Below are 16,806 nucleotides of genomic sequence, written 5' to 3'. Positions count from 1 at the left end.
TTGGCCTCGGGCCGTGAAGGAAACCTTCACAGAAACTAAATAAGACATATTTATTTACACCACAGTAAGAATTTACAGGGGAAAATCAACCCAAACATTTTTTTTTAAAGAATATGTTCCCAGCAAGCCCACTAGTTGAAACACGGCATTTTGATTAATATATTTGTGGAATATGAGTCAAGCAGAAAAATACCCCCTTTTTCAGCCATCTCAGGGGTCGGCCATTTTGTTACTTATGTCGACTGAAAATGACATCACAACTGCTCAGGGCTCATATAAAGACCAATCACGGCTCAGCTTCAGAAAACAGGTCAGCTGTGATTGGTCGTTACCTGAGCCCTGAGCAGTTGTGATGTCATTTTCAGTCGATAGAAGTGATAAATGGCCGCCCTAGAGACAGCTAAAAACGTGTGGATTAACTCTTATTCCACAAACGCAATATTTATCAGAATGCCTTGTTTCAACTAGTGGGCTTGCATAGAACATATTCTTGATATGTTTGAGTTGATTTCTCCTTTAAGTATATGCCAGATCTAAACGGTAGGCTTAAAATATTTTCCCCTACATAGTGTGCTTTTTTTACCAAAGAGCTGGAAGGTACATCAATGACAGAGATGTGCATCTTGCCGATGTGTGCATTCAAACTGCCCAACTTCTTAAAGACGCAGCTGCAGTCCATACAGGGGAACAATGGCACACCTTTTGCCTAGAAAGAAAAGAATCACACCATAACAAATATTATATAACTGCCTTCTAGGTACCCCCTAGGTCAGGGGTCACCAACATGGTGCCCAGGTAGCCCCCAAGGACCACATGAGTAGCCCGCAGGCCTGTTCTAAAAGCAGCTCACCAGTGATGGGACATTGTGATTTAATAGGAATGTTGTGTAAGTGATCATTTGAAAATGGCAGATATTTACCTGTTTCCTAATTATTGTGAGAAATCATTAACATGGTCTGTCTTCTCATAAGCAAATATCATTAATTATAATAACTTAAAAAAACATTACTGAAGGTAATTTGAGCAAATGTGGTAAGAAGTGTGTATCAGACAGTACCCCTTTGCCCAGTACTCAATAAGTAGGCTCTCCATTTCTAAAAATTTGGTGACACCTGCCCTAGGTCCTAGGAAATATATTGAACATTGAACCTGTTGTGCGCTGTCCTAGCTCTCATTTTGTGTGATACAGTCCAACGTAATAAACAATAAACAGGGGTGCACATAAACTGTGTGCAGGTGCTCATGCTCACTGGAAACAAACTGCACACCAAATTCATTTGCATACTAAGCATTTTTCTCTTTTTTTCAGAGCATCAGAGCTGTGAACGGGTCTCGAGGTACACGTGTTTCCTAAGTGGAAGGGAGAGGAAGGGATGTGCTTGTTTTAAATACAGCCACACCTGTTCCAAACACGAACATGGAACTGTTTCCCTTGGTATGGGTTTCATGTACTATTTAGGCTAAACAACATTGAATTAGTTACTCTAGTTCGTGGTGCCTCGTATGAAATACGTTTCCCTGCCCTTAAACTGATCGAATCAACCACACACAGAAAACATTGTCACTCATTTTGCCACTCTGCATGGAAACAGGAGACTCGTGCTAATGAAAATCATGCGAATTGTAAAGGTCCTTAAATATTAACAAAGGTAAACAATAGTACCCGGTATCCAAAAGTGTGCCACTTTAAGACATCCCTGTTCACTTTCTTATAGCACAGATAGGATGACTGTCTGTACAGTAGGGACGTCCAGATCATGCTTTTTTGGCACCCGTGTCAGTCTTTCGTTTTAAGTATCTGCCCGATACAGAGTCACGGTTCCGATACCTCAGCAATACATTAAGAAAAAAAGAAAAAAAAAGAATGTTCACTTGCTCAAATTGATTGATGAGCAGAATAAAATAGTCTGATAGCTGATAGAAGAAATTAGTTCGGCTGTCGCGCATCTTAAGCCTAACAAGGCGGCAGGACCAGGGCAATGGTTTAGGACAGCGGTCCCCAACCGCCGGGCCGCGGCGGGCCGCACAGATGAAAGAAAGAAACTTACAGTACTTTTGGTTATTTATTATCTAATGCTGAAAAATATTTTTACGTAAAGGATTCTCTCTTTTACAGCCGTCTATGATTAACTCTTGACACATGTCAAGTTGTCTCGGTCATGCAACGCTAATATTAAATTCACAAGCTAGCAAAATAAATGAAATAAACAGACATATTTGGAAAGTTTCTATGCAATGGGAAAAAAGCCCAGTGAGGATTCATCACAAGAAGAAAAATAAAGATGCGTTTCATAGAAGAGCTAATATGGATTTAGAGAGACAGGTGATTATCATGCACAAACGAAGCCCGCTCTGTACATTATGCGGCGAGCGCCTCTCCAATGAGTCAATGAAGCCTTCAAAACTGATTCGTCAACAAATGTGCCTTGAGCGCATCATACTTGGTGGCTAAACGCATTGTTAAGGCTAAAAAGTCACATATAGATATACATATATATATATATATATATATATATATATACATATATATACATATACATATATATATATATATATACATAAATATATATATTTATATATATATATAAATATATATACATACACATATATACATATATATACACATATCCATAAATATACATATACATATATATATATATATATATATATATATATACATAAATATACATATACATACATATATACATAAATATACATATACATACATATACATAAATAGACATATACATACATATATATATATATGTATACATATATATGCACATATATATATATATACACATATATATACACGTATATACATACACATATATACATATACACATACACATATATACACATATATACATATATACACATATATACACACATATATATACACACATATATATATACATATATATACATATATATATATACACATATGTATATACACGTATATATAAATATATATATATATATATATATATATATATATATATATATATATATATATGTATGTATGTATGTACAGTAATAACACATCACACATTCTATACTCACATTTGTCATTAAATTATCAAATAAAAAACGTCCAGTTTTAATGTCAATGTCAAGTAGTTGGTGGAGCTTGGTAGGAGGATACTCACACGTGTCAAGACTCAGAACATACAGCACATATGTGGCAAATGAGTGAAAGATAAGTCACCATGCACAGGAAAGATGGCTGTCCAACTGAGCACCAGCCAAGTAGCCTCTTGACAAATGGCAGCTATGGAATCTTTGTGAAGGACAAAGAAGTGGCAATCATGAAGTCGGACAAAAGACTGATGAAAGCTGCGAGGAAATAGATGTCAAGTATGCAGGCGGTATGAAAAGGAAGGTCAGAAAATCCACAGCTGATGGAAAGAGCATGACTGAAATGTGAAGTAGGGAAAAGGATAATGAAATCTGCAAAAGTACTGAAGATGAATACGATTTTTCAGAGCTGTATGTGAGTGTCATTATACGCAAAACTCATTGAAACTTTATGACTGTCATATGTGAGTGTTGGCCTTAGTTGCTTGTACACTTCCCCTACAAAGTTTTTCAGTGCTTCCGATCTGTGTGCTGACACGGAATAGGCATTTACAGACTACGATGGATGAAGACGAGACCACCATATTTTTGGACGTTAAAGCGCACTTAAAATCTTAATTTCTAAAAAAAAAAAAAACTGACAGTACATCTTGTAATCGGGTGTGCCTTATAGCGGAAATCAATCCAAACATAATTTTTTCAAGAATATGGTCCCAGCAGGCCCACTAGTTGAAACACGGCATTCTGATTAATATCAGCGGGGGGGATTGGGGTGCAATTTGTCACTTCTGTCGACTGAATTTTCATTTTCAGATGACAAGTGACAAAATGGCCACCCGCAGAAATGGCTGAAAATGGGTGGATTTAACTCTTATTCCACAGACGCAATATTTATCAGAATACCTTGGTTCAACTAGTGGGCTTGCATAGAACATATTCTTGAAAAAAATATACGACCCCGGCCAGTAGCTTTCCGGTTGGCTTTTTCTAACCATGAGGAATAGTGACTACCGCTGCCGTTGGTACGGAGTGGTATTACATTTCACGCATGCGCAGAAGGTACTTTAATGGTCGGCGTCGCTGTCTGTCGTTGCGGTGAATTTTTCCAGCGCGGTGTGCCGACAGTCGGCCTGACGCCACACGGGGTAAGCGTCTGTCACAGTTGACAAACGTTGCATTGGACTAGTTAGGCCTTTATTCAGAGATGGGCATTCTGTCCCAGGGACGGAATGGTCCATCCGGACGGCCTATTTTGTGGATGGTCGGACGGGGGACGAAAACTGTTTTAAAATGAATGGACTAAGCAAGGACAGAGGAAGGTTTTCATCTGTCCCTCTAATGGTCCCTACTCAAGTATCAGCTGACGTGTTCTGTTGGGTGCTTTTAAAAAGCAAGACTGCCGTGCTCTTTTTCCATGTGTGTTCCCTCCCTGTAGTATTGTCCTCAATGGCATTGTCTGCCCTCTAGTGGACATCAATTTCACTGATGAGGAAAAAACAAACAAAAAAACCCCACTGAAAGCCATGACCCGGAAGTGGAAGACGTCCGTTCGTTCCCGTCCTAAAAAAAACATTGCCATTGCCGACCCCTGCCATAAACTATTTTTTATTTTGCGGTTTCTTTTTTCCAACAAGTGGAAAGTTTGAGACTTTTCAAAAATTAAAATTATACTTGTAAACGGTTCTGAGGTGGACTTGACTCCCTATCTGTGCTATCTTATATTACTTAAACATAAGAAATTTTCCTTAAATACGTAACATCAATCCTATTATTCAGAGTAGGCCTGAAATGTGAAATACAAAAAAGAATAACCAAAGTTGCAGAAGTTCAGAAGATAAATGTGACTTTTTAACTTGTGTGTCATGATTCTCGAAACTACAATTTAAATATTTTGACTGTGTTGGCCATAGTCCCTTTGACATAAATCTACAAAATTGTTGGTACCCATCTGTTATTGAAAGAAATACAATACAATAATTTTGTTTTCCTACAAAATCGGGAGAGCGTATACTTCATTTTCTTTTTTTAATCCAATTCTCGGTCTCTACATTTCTCTCTAGAACACCTTGATCTTGAATCCTTGAGATTTCATTGTACCCTGCGCAGATTTAAGACACCGCACCAGAGGCAGCAAACCAGCCCCAGAACATAACAGAGCCTACTCCATGTTTTACAGTGAGGGACAGTGTTCTTATTTTGGTATGCTTCACCAGTCTGTGAACACAGATCTGATACTGTATGCCTTTCCAGAAAGTTCCTGTTTTGTCTTTTCTGTCCATAGGACATTCTCCCAGAAACTTTGTGTCTTGTCAACATGTAGTTTGGCAAATTCCAATCTCGCTTTTATTATGATTTGGTTTCAACAGTGGTTCCCTTCTTGGTCGTCTCCCATGAAGTCCACTTTGGCTCAAACAATGATGACAGTGCGATCTGAAACTGATGTAACTTGACCTTGGAGATGACCTTTAATTTCTTTTGCGGTTGTCCTGGGCTCTTTTGTTACAATTCGTATCATCCCTCGCTTCAATTTGGCATCAATCTTCCTCCTGTGGCCACATCCAGGGAGGTTGGCTGTGGATCTTACAGTTCTTAACATGTGCAACTGTAGTCTCAAGAACTAGAAAATATTTCTTTTGAACCACAATTCAAAAGCAATGTCTGATTTTCACTGGTTAATTTTCATTAAACTAGAATTCCTATTTTCTTAATTTTGTCAGATTCAAGTTATTTCTGTGACCACTGTGGGTTTTTCTTCAATTAACAGAGGGTTACCAACAATTTTGTCCATGTGTGTACCCTACCACAGTACCATTCAAAGCCAGATTTTTTTCTGTGCTGCTGTTCTGTGTCCTGACATGGAATTGGGCTTTGGAGATGAGAAAGCATCAACAAGAGTCTAATTTACCACTCTGTATAGACTTCAAAGACACCATAACCATTTCTTATTATAATTTCCAAAAGAAAATGTTTCTTTTATTCATGAAATGGAAAGTTAGAGATTTTTCAAAAGTTGATTTTGTAAATAGATGTGAAGTGGACTTTACTCTTCTTTTGGTATCTTTGGTATCATGTATGCATCACACATTTTCCTTTCCTTCCATACTATATGTGACACAAAATCCTAACAGTCTGACCTTCGATCGCAGACATCTAATACATGTGGATGGATAATGTTTAAAACCAAAAAAATGACCATGTTGCATCCAGGCATTTGTTCATGATCCTGTATATGTGCTATCAATTTGACTTAACAGGTTCTGAACCCAGATGAGTAAAGGATGATGGATGGCTTGATGCATTGATCCAATCGAAATGTAGCCCTCTGAATCGTAATGAAAAACGAACTGTGTTGAAGACTTCTTGATCAAGTGACATTAGTGACATTTGCAAATAAAATAGCAACTGCTAAACAATGACCAATACATACAATAATTGAAAATATGTCAAACTAATTATGCTTCTCTCTTACCTCTGAATGAACCCTCTGAACATGGGAGTGAAGGTTGCCCTTCTGCGAGAAGGACGCTGGGCAGAACATGCAGAGATGAGGCTTTTCCCCAGTATGTCTCACCATGTGAGTTTGCAGCACCACCTTCTGGTTAAAAGCCTTGCTGCAATGGGTGCACTTAAAGGGCCTTTCACCTGAGTAAAGATGAGGTTTGACGCATTAATCTGCTGCACGAAGAGAAAGATCACACATTTTGCATGTTATAAAAAAACAAGGAAATCTTTACGGGCAAAACACTTAATTGCTAATACTGCGCATCGTCATGAGTTTGTTTGAATATATGGTCCCACTGCAATTCACAGAGTCCATGTGTGCATATTCCGTTTTCTGATCAATCACTTGTACAAAAGTATTTCCTGGCGACACCCCCACATTTGTTTTGCCAAACATTTTAGTGTTAATTCTCCCTTGTCTAGTTTGGAAACCTAAAGGAGGTATGCAATACCATTAGTTTCCAGTCATCACTGCCTGAAATGTAACTGTACTGCAGGCAGGAAGCTTGCATAATACTGGCATCCGGCCAAAAACTCCTATGCCACAAATATACACAATTGGTCAATCCACATGTGTAGATGTGATTTTTACAAATCATCCACCAGTGTAAAGTGTTGAAAAGGGCTAGCTCTCTACACCCATGCAATTGAACAAACATGACATTTTTGGGGGCTGCTGAAAAATGATAATTTTGGAGGTACGAGGATTCTGCCTGACGCCAAGGATAAGCGGACGTGAACGATGTGGTGATCATAACACAAATAGTTTGGGGCTCCTACTGCAGGTGAAAATCACTGGCTGGAGAAGAATCAAAGCAAGCAAGTTGGACTACGTAGCTCCATACCATGGTATCTTCATCTTCATGAACATTTGGGCTCATCTCATGTCTCTTAATTGCAACGTTCCTAGCTCCTTGTACCTCAAAACATTGAATGCGACCTGAAAGTTATTCTCGCGACAATGTCCGCAGCTACAGTACAATTGCCCGTGCGGAAACACAAACGTTATTATTAAAAACAGTTCAGAGGCATGCATTTCTGTTTTACCCGGTTTTTGTGGTCGTCACACCTGATTGTCGACTTTTTTTTCCCAGCCATAGTACAATACAAACAAACTCTTGGCATTGTGTGAGTGACCGGATTGCTATGTGAATGGTGGTAACAGGAGAATATTTTTCTGTGCGTGCCACTTACCTGTGTGTATGCGTATGTGTCTGACAAGCTGGCTGGGCTTTTTGAATGCCTTTCCACAGTGATGGCAACTGTTGGTGAACCCACTGCGATCAATACTTTTCTTGTAATTTCTGGAGCTAGACGATAGCGGCCTGTAACAAAGAGTAATAATAAATATGTTAAAGTTTGAGAGCCTATGCAAAGTTTTTTTTCATGAATTTAACTGTTGTTAAGTTGTTGCTTTTCTGTCATAAAACAGCAAGGGCGTTGACAGTTTGATCTCTGCTATTTATCTTGGAAGAAGACTCATGTCCTTTGACTTTTCACAGTATTTGTCTTCATTGACGCTTCCTAACCTCATTTTGATGTGACACTTCATGTGCTCCTTGAGGTGTGCAGCTGTCTTGAGCTCCTTCCCGCAGGTCTTGCAGGTGTAGACCTTGATGCCGGACAACTCCTTGCGGTGGTCCTCTGAGTGAAGAGAGAGCTGACTCTGAAGAACAAACTCGTCCCCACATTCTGTACAGATCAGGTTCTGCAACAAAGCAAAGGAGGAAACGTTCACTGTAATTGGGATTACATTCACCAATTTGATATGTTACTGGATTTACCTCTTCCCTTTCGTGCAGCATAGTATGGGATTTGAGACTGGCAATGCGGGAGAATTTTTTATTGCATACAGGACAGGTGAAGTCAGAGGTCGTGTGTGTGGACTTGTGGAGTGTGAGGTTGAACTCCACATTAAACGTCTGTGGACACTGGTCACAACGATGAGGCTGGAAAGGAGAACAGAGAGCCAAAATGTTATGTACTATTTCAAAAATTTCATGCCTGAAGTGCAAGCCTTTTGCTTTTTCTGCGCCATGCTGTTGCAGCTTTAAGGTGAGGTACCGTATATATAGAAACACACTAATACCAGAAATTGTGAGTGGTCACAAAAGACACATATTGCCAGATGCGAATGTCACTTGAACAGTCCACTTATGGTAGGATCACTACAGGTGCATTGAATGCAATGAAATCTCAACACCACCATCTTTGTCAAGCATCAGTTAAAAAAAAAAAAAAAAAAAGCCTTCTCTGGTGGGCAGTCTCAGGCACACCCATGTAATAATCATGCTTCCTTATCATCTTGTTATACTATACTTGCGGCGGATGCATTATTTCAACAGAGAACTGCTCACTTGCTCATTAACAGATTTAGACAGATTGTGAATATTTGCGAAAAATATTCTTTTTGTATGTAGAATGTTTAAAATCTTTCATTTCAGCGCATCAAAAAGGAAAGCAAAAATAAGTGTTTCATTTATATTTGTTTAGTATATCATCATCAGTACCAGTAATATTCACACTTGTACCACAATAAATATAATTCATTGTAATTAGGGTGGCGGCACGGTGGTCGACTGGTTAGCACGTCCGCCTCACAGTTCAGAGGTCGTGTGTTCGATCCCGGCTCCGGCTTCCCTGTGTGGAGTTTGCATGTTCTCCCCGTGCCTGCGTGGGTTTTCTCCGGGTACTCCGGTTTCCTCCCACATTCCAAAAACCTGCGTGGTAAGTTGATTGGACACTCTAAATTGCCCCTAGGTGTGATTGTGAGTGCGGATGTTTGTCTCTGTGTGCCCTGCGATTGGCTGGCAACCAGTTCAGGGTGTCCCCCGCCTACTGCCCAAAGACAGCTGGGATAGGCTCCAGCACGCCCCGCGACCCTTGTGAGGAGAAGCGGTACAGATAATGGATGGATGGATGGATGGATGTAATTAGGGTTCTAAATTAACCTTTTTTTTTGTACCAGCCAATCAGAATTTCCACCAGTCATTTTTTTACCTCTTCACCTCTACTGTTTTTATCTACCTCTCCCACACTATCACTCTTCATTTCTCACATTGTTTGCACTCTAGACTGTAGTGTACTGTGAACTACTGGCATTTGCACAGCCAATTGGCATATAGAACATCATTACGTAGCTTTATGGCACAGTATTTATTGGAAATGTAGTAGTCACTGTCAAGTGTACAAATGATCGAGAACAAAACACAGTGTAGGGGTGGGCATCGTTTGAATTTGAACGATCCCGGTTCTGATCCCAGGTCCAAGCGCTTCTCGATTCCTTTTGGGGTGTCCAAACTGCAGCCATTAATTTTTTAAAACCCCATGAAAATAAATTCACACAAGTGTAAATGAGTATGCACTTATGGGCTCACCTGCTGTGTAGATCAGATTAGCAGCAGGTATAGTTTGTGTTTACCAGAGCTGGGCACTTGACCCTTTTTGCCGGTCCAGCCGCGACCCTCCACCCTTGACCTGGGTAACCTTCCGGCCGCGACCCTCCGGCCATATTCATAAACATTGTCGGACAGCGACAACAATGGATATCGTACCTGCTACAACCATAAAGGGACCGAGATGACTAGACTATGCATTTAATTTTATTGCCAAACTGGTTTGCTTTTGCAGCAGCAACAAGCTGCGTGCTGCATCCTCTCTCTCCTCTCCGTATGTCAACGCAACATGTGACATAATAGACCGATCAGAGCAGGCACAATCCCTGATGTGTTGCAGACCTGTCGCCAACAGCACAACGCGTCCGTCACGTGAATCAATGCGGCAGTTGTTCGCTCGCGCCGACGCGGGAGTAGAAAGAAGCCTAAAAAGAAGCCTTTCACTTAGTAGGCTGAGATGAAATTTGGCCGCCTCGCGACTACGTCAAACGCATGAGGGCCGATTAGTGGGCCGGACTAAAATCCACTTCCGGCCATGCTTAATCCAGCCATTTTAAAAAATTTGTCGCCCCCCCGCCCCAAAAATGGGCATCCGGCCAGGCCGGAGGGTCCGACCGGTCCGGCCCAGGGACGGACTGCCCAGCTCTGGTGTTTACATTGAGTCTGATGTGGACACATCGTGTCTATTATTGCAGATGAGAACACATGATCGCTTGGTGTAGAAAATACTGTACGTTGGCTAATGTTAGCTGGGGATTTGCATTCGAGTTGACCCACCATGTACTTGTTAGATGAGTCAGTTTTGGCAATAGACATACAGTATTATCTTTTAACTCAGTCGAATATGACACTGATGTTCGGCGCACTCTAAGCTGTGGCTTGCAGTGGGAGGGAGCACTAAACTCATCAGGTACAGCACTCTATTTATACATATCATGCAACCTCCTCAGCACAATATCATCTTATTGAAAAGGGTGCACTGAGGCAACTCTTAATTTACTTTAAACAAAGCTAAACCACACTTGTGATCAGCACCAAATGCACCTAAACGACGCACGCGTGTGTGCAATTCGTTAGTATCTTCTTGGCGGACGAGGCACCGTAACGGACAACCGGAAATTCAAAATGTGAACGATACTGGGAGAATTTGAACGTTAGTCCCGGTTCCAATCGATCATCAAGACTCGATACCCAAGTCTATCTGACACGATTATCAAATGCATCACCGGCCAAACAGGCTAGTAAATTTGAAATTTTAATCAACACCCACCAAAATGAATTTCAACCCACATTTGGCGGATGTTAATTTGGAACCCTGATTATAATTATGATAATCAGCAGTAAGTACAATATCATACCTAATATCACTGATCACTTATGTTGTTGTGTGAGCTGCTCCACTTCCACACTATTAGTACAGGCCTCTTAATCAAGCATGATGTGAAACTAGTTGGTAATTCACAATTGTCCAATAATATTACCCACTATATATTTACAATCAACCAAAAATTATAGCTTGTATTGTCCCACATTTTACTGATCTGAAATAAAACTCCAATACCTAAAATTATTCATCTTTGCAAAATTGTTGATATTATCTACTGACAGGTAGTGACTGATCACCTCCATAGTGTGACATAGTACATTACGTCTTACTTCTTACCTTGTCATTGATCTCGTGCTCACGAAGATGCCTCTGCAGCTGGCTTTCAGTGGTAAATATCTGCGAACATATTGTGCATTTCTTGTCCTTGATTTCGCCATCATTGGAACCATCCACCTTATTCTCATTTGCATCTGCATAAAAAATGAAGGACAAAACAGACACACTTTTATCTCAGTTCTATGAGCTTTAACTTGAAAGAAAACCACAGGATGATGTGATGGCTGTGTGTTGTGGCCATGTGTAAAGAACATGGACTATACCATTTTTAAAAATCAAGAACGTGTTGATTTCATCATATTTGTGAAATCTGTATTGGGTCCAGCGTCAGTGAACTTCGGATGGCCCAACCTACACAGTCATTTATTGGCCGCAAGACAACATTAAACCCAAAGGCATTTCAGAATGATGCTGCCCATCACATGTATCTCATCTGCATGTTAATTTATGGTTCATTGAAAACACATCCTGACAATTTACAAACCATCGTTAAAGGGTGTGAGCGTGAAATCTGAAAGCAGATTATACAACATTGATATCTGTGTTGGGATTATTATTCATTCCGTTCCTTTTTAATGAGAGGGGGGAGTGGGGTAAGTACTGTAGTGCCAATTTTTACTTAAAGTGAAAGGGAAAGGAAAGGAAAACCTCCAACTAAAATATGTACATATAGATCAGGATGTTGTGCATCCCTGGGAGCAATCACTTTGATCTTAAACAAGTTGAGAAATATACATTGAGAAAAAAAAGTGGTTTTGTGGCACAACTTGCCTCGAGTGTGGGGTAGATTGTGCCATTAGTCAGAAATCACAGGGGTAAATTGCGCCGTTGATGACTGATGTAAAAAAGATCATTTTAATCTCACAAACAATAATGCTATGTAAAAGCAATATAAATTCAATACAAAAGTACTTGTTAAATGTTTAAAGTTTTCACATAATCAAAGGCCAATTTTGCTTCAACAAGGCCTAGCGCCACATGAACACATGGTCAGAACAAAATGAATACGTATTCCAAAATGACCTAACTGCATCAGAGCATCTTCACAAATTTGGCCTACCGTACTACCGGACATTCCACTTGTCAATGCTGCAGGGGAGTGTGAACTTGTGCTCCCTTCTAGCTGTACCACCAAGCCTATTTTTTTCTTATCCATACATCATTTATGGTAACACTGCAGATCTTCATCTCCTTTCTAACCTGACATACGGTCTTCCCCTGTCGCACCTCTTTCACTGCTCTTTCCAACTCCTCAAGAGGAGTGAAACCCTGTCTGTCTTCCTTTTTTATCTGCTTGGCATGATGGATTTTGGTCTAAAATTAAGAATGGGCATAGTTTTAGTGATCAAATGTAAGAATACAATGTGGAATAACAAGAAAGTACAATAAAAAAATATATGGCAATTGGTAAATAATCATAACTTGCTGGATGTTATTCCATTGGCACAACTTGACCCACATCCTTTGGCACAAATTACCCCAAGCCCACCATTTTGAAAGAAATGCATCCCCCAGATGTTTTGAGCTAGCATCATGCTAACTGCAGACTCATGATGTAGCTTACTTAAAAAAAAAACATGCGTGAACTGTTTTCAACGATTTCTATAATTGTTCAAAAGCAACTAAATAACGGGGGTGGCACTGCTTGCCCCTTGGCGCAAATTACCCCACTGTCCCCTAGAGAACAAATGCGTAGCAACTCAAAAAGAGTGGCCTATTATTTAACCAATTTAAAACAACTGTAACTATAACTGTACTGACATATTTTGTAGGAACCTCAAAGCCCATCACAAAAAAATATAAGATAAAAGAGCATGGCACTTACTGAGCGTCCGACTAGAAATTCGGCTGATGGCAGAAATGTGTAAAGTCTGACTGCTGAAAACTGCATACAATTATCATGCTCACACCCCACTAAGTGCTTTCTTTTCTTTTATTTATAGCTATCAATAATGAGGGGAGAAATAATGTATTTTAATGATTGTAATGTTCCCATCCAACATAGTTTTATCCTATTCATATGACTATAAGATATTAGAGTACAGTAGTTTCACTGTGCATGACCGTAATAGACCACGGAATAAAACGGTTATGTTCCAAACGTTTTGCCAAGTTCTGCGCTTGTGACATGGTCGTTTAAATGGTCATTTAAGTGCTTTAGTAAAGGTTTTAATTTCCACGCCACCAAAGCTTCTTCAGTTCACGGTCGTCACTAAAATTTGGTCCTAAATGCCGAAGCGTTTTGCCAACAGTTCGGTGATTTTGCCAGTACCAATTATCTTATGATGTGATGGTTGGAATACAGACAAACCATTAAAGTAACGTATTTTGTCGATGCATGCTTGGTGAAACTTCTCCCGAGCGGCAGGTCTCCGGAGCTCGTGTGCCTGTTTGACAACATCCAAACAACAACCAGGCACCATTCGAGCGATTTAGCGTCTAAGCTAGCTGGAGCAATAACGTCGAGCGAGTTAGCAATGGCATGCTAATGGCAAATAGCTGACGAACACCACAACCGAACAAAACACGCACGTCGAATTCGACCAACTGCACCGGAGTCCTTCTCCTTTCGACCAGCAATTTAAACTGGAAGCCAGTGAGAAGAGCCGCCGAAATACTATTAATATCATTCCGCCTCAATCACTCCTTCGCAGCACAAAGCAAAGCCCACCCGCAATACTATATCCGGGGACTATATACATTACATTTAAGTGGTATTAGATACGACCTAGAAGTGTTTATTTAAAAAAACACCGGTTTATTTGGACTGAATAAAAATCGATATTTTTTATTCGCTGCATTTGGGCACTTATTACCTGTTTCGTCGTTGCTTTTAACTCTCAGTTTGCGAGGCCGGCCCCGCGGCATAGTTCCAGATCTGTGAGCGGGTGTGCTATGAACAATTTGCTTTTCAAAATGGCGTCTCTGTCATCTGTAGTGCGGGGTTGCTGTGAAGACGTACAGCTGCACGGCGAGGGAGACATCTACTGTTTGACCTCTAGTAATGCTTCCACAGGTGTGCTCCTCTTCTAAACGCCAACTACAAACATAACGAGCGTGCAAGAGACAAAGAGACAAAAATGTAAATAAATGTAACTGAATGTGAGTAGATTACAGACAAGTAATGTTTTCGTGACTGTGCAGAGCGAAACATTAACGTTACAAGACGTTGATGGGCAGTAACTAAAGGATCTGTAAATAAGAAGAATAATAATAAGAAGAATAATAATAATGATAATAATAATAACAATAATAATAATAGACAAATACTAAATTCGATTACAGTGAACAACAACAATGCAATTAAACACGAGACTTTAAAAAGTAATATAATGCCCAACCCTGTACAAAATGCATAAAAAAGCCTTATTAATTGATAATCAATAAGATAATGATAAAATAAATACATGGGTTATTCAAGAATTGGAGGGCATTTTACATCCCACTCATTCAATTTTAAATAATCCACATATAGTATTAAAACATGCAATTTCTGAGTAAATGTACTTGTCCTGAGACCAAATCTTAAAAAAAAAGCTGAGATAAAAGAATGTTTGAAAATACCAAATAAATCTGCAGTCTTCCCTAAAATGCCATTTTCTCTTGTCCCACTCTCCCAATGACCAAATTAAATCTCAAATAAAATAATTCAAATAAAATTTCATTTAGTTGTTGTTTCATTGCTGTCTCTTGTAGCTGTGGGAACATTTGTTTTTATAAATATAATATTTCAAATAATAATTATTATTCTTGGAACGTGTGTCCCACATAATGCATGCAACCCTGTTACCATAACCTTTAGCATGATAGAAGAAGAAGAAAGCAGATATGCACATGATACGCTGGACTTGACTCATCAAACTGTTTTTCAAAAGAATGGGAAGAGCAAAGGTGTACTTTTGAGATATTTGTTATTGTGGTGACCAGAGTTGGGCATTCCGTCCCTATCCACAATCCACCCATCTGTACCGGACGGACGCCCATTTTGTGGACGGTCAGACGGACAACGAGAACTCCTTTAAAAAGTATGGACTAAGCAAGGATGGAGGTAGGTTTTTGGCCGTCCCTCTAATCGTCCCTAACCTGGTCAAGTGGCTGATGTGTTGTGTTGTGTTCTTTTAAAAAGCAAGACTGCCTGCTAGGCCTGCACAACACTGAAATGCTCTTTTTCATGTGCGTTCCCTCCCTGTATTATTGTTCTCAAAGGCATAGTCTGCTCTCTAGTGGACGCCCATTTCACTGACGAGGAAAAAAAAACACTGAAAGCTATGACCTGGAATTTGAAGACATTCGTTCTCCTCCTAAAATAACATTGCCTTATTTTGCAAAAAAATATTTTTATTGCAAAATAACTCAATAAAAACTGAAAACATGCAACAGAACCCAATAGCATTGTGTTATTACGCCCCCTGGCTCGCTCCGGTCCCATCATCATCATCATCATCATCATCATCATCATCATCATCATCATCATCATCTTCATCATCACATTATGACGGTGGTTGCTGACAGCTAAAAGCTATCTTAGTTAAACAGTTGTAAAAATTTCAATCCACTCACGATACTCCCAGCCGGTAAGTGTGCATAGGATTAGCCAGCTAATGATCTTGAAATAATGTCATGCACAGGCACTTTTTTTTTTAGGGGGGCAGGGGCGACGGAATGTAAGGACGGAAGCACTTTAAAAAGGCGAGGACAGACGGGGTCAGAGGACAATAATTTTCATGAATAAGAACGGAGCGATGAGGACGGAAGGGTACACAGTTCGCAGACGGAGGATGGGGTACCGGCAAAAAAGGGTAGTGTGCCCAGCTCTGGTGGTGACTCAGGTTTGAATCTTTCATGACTAATAGCGACTCTAAGCTCACGGCTCACCTGTTTTCTGAAGCTGAGTCATGATTGATCATTACCTGGGTCGTGAGCAACTGTATTATCATTTTCAGTCGACAGAAAGTGGCAAAATGGCTGCCCCCTGAGATGGACAAAAAACAGAGGATTTTACTGCTTAACTCATATTTCACAAGTGCAATATTAATCAGAATGCCGTGCTTAGCCTAGTGGGGCTGCAGAAAACATATTATTATAAAGACAATTATGGGGTTGAATTCTACTTTAAGGAGTGGTCTAATGGCCGCATTTTTCAAGCTCTTGGAAAAGATCCTAAATGTA

At 39.9% G+C, this 16,806-nt stretch overlaps 1 protein-coding gene across 1 annotated transcript in view; it reads right to left on the bottom strand.

Annotated features, from left to right (window-relative positions):
• The window catches only part of LOC147144114 (zinc finger protein 236), a 50,345-nt gene extending 35,774 nt beyond the window's left edge, over nucleotides 1-14,571 (bottom strand). The window contains exons 1-7 of the mRNA XM_086038752.1: nucleotides 14,454-14,571; nucleotides 11,638-11,771; nucleotides 8,364-8,528; nucleotides 8,109-8,287; nucleotides 7,774-7,904; nucleotides 6,548-6,720; nucleotides 584-706 (exon numbers count right to left, since the gene is read on the bottom strand). Coding sequence (XP_085894878.1) covers nucleotides 584-706; nucleotides 6,548-6,720; nucleotides 7,774-7,904; nucleotides 8,109-8,287; nucleotides 8,364-8,528; nucleotides 11,638-11,771; nucleotides 14,454-14,505 — 957 coding nt within the window. The 5' untranslated portion in view covers nucleotides 14,506-14,571. The remainder of the gene's footprint in view (nucleotides 1-583; nucleotides 707-6,547; nucleotides 6,721-7,773; nucleotides 7,905-8,108; nucleotides 8,288-8,363; nucleotides 8,529-11,637; nucleotides 11,772-14,453) is intronic.
• Between the last annotated feature and the right edge of the window lie 2,235 nt (nucleotides 14,572-16,806).

The sequence above is a fragment of the Filicampus tigris genome, chromosome 8, assembly GCF_054856515.1.
Source record: "Filicampus tigris isolate MCC_2025a chromosome 8, RoL_Ftig_1.0, whole genome shotgun sequence".
NCBI lineage: Eukaryota > Metazoa > Chordata > Actinopteri > Syngnathiformes > Syngnathidae > Filicampus > Filicampus tigris.
The sequence above is the reverse complement of the archived record's forward strand: the minus strand, read 5'-3'. Positions and strand labels throughout refer to the sequence as shown.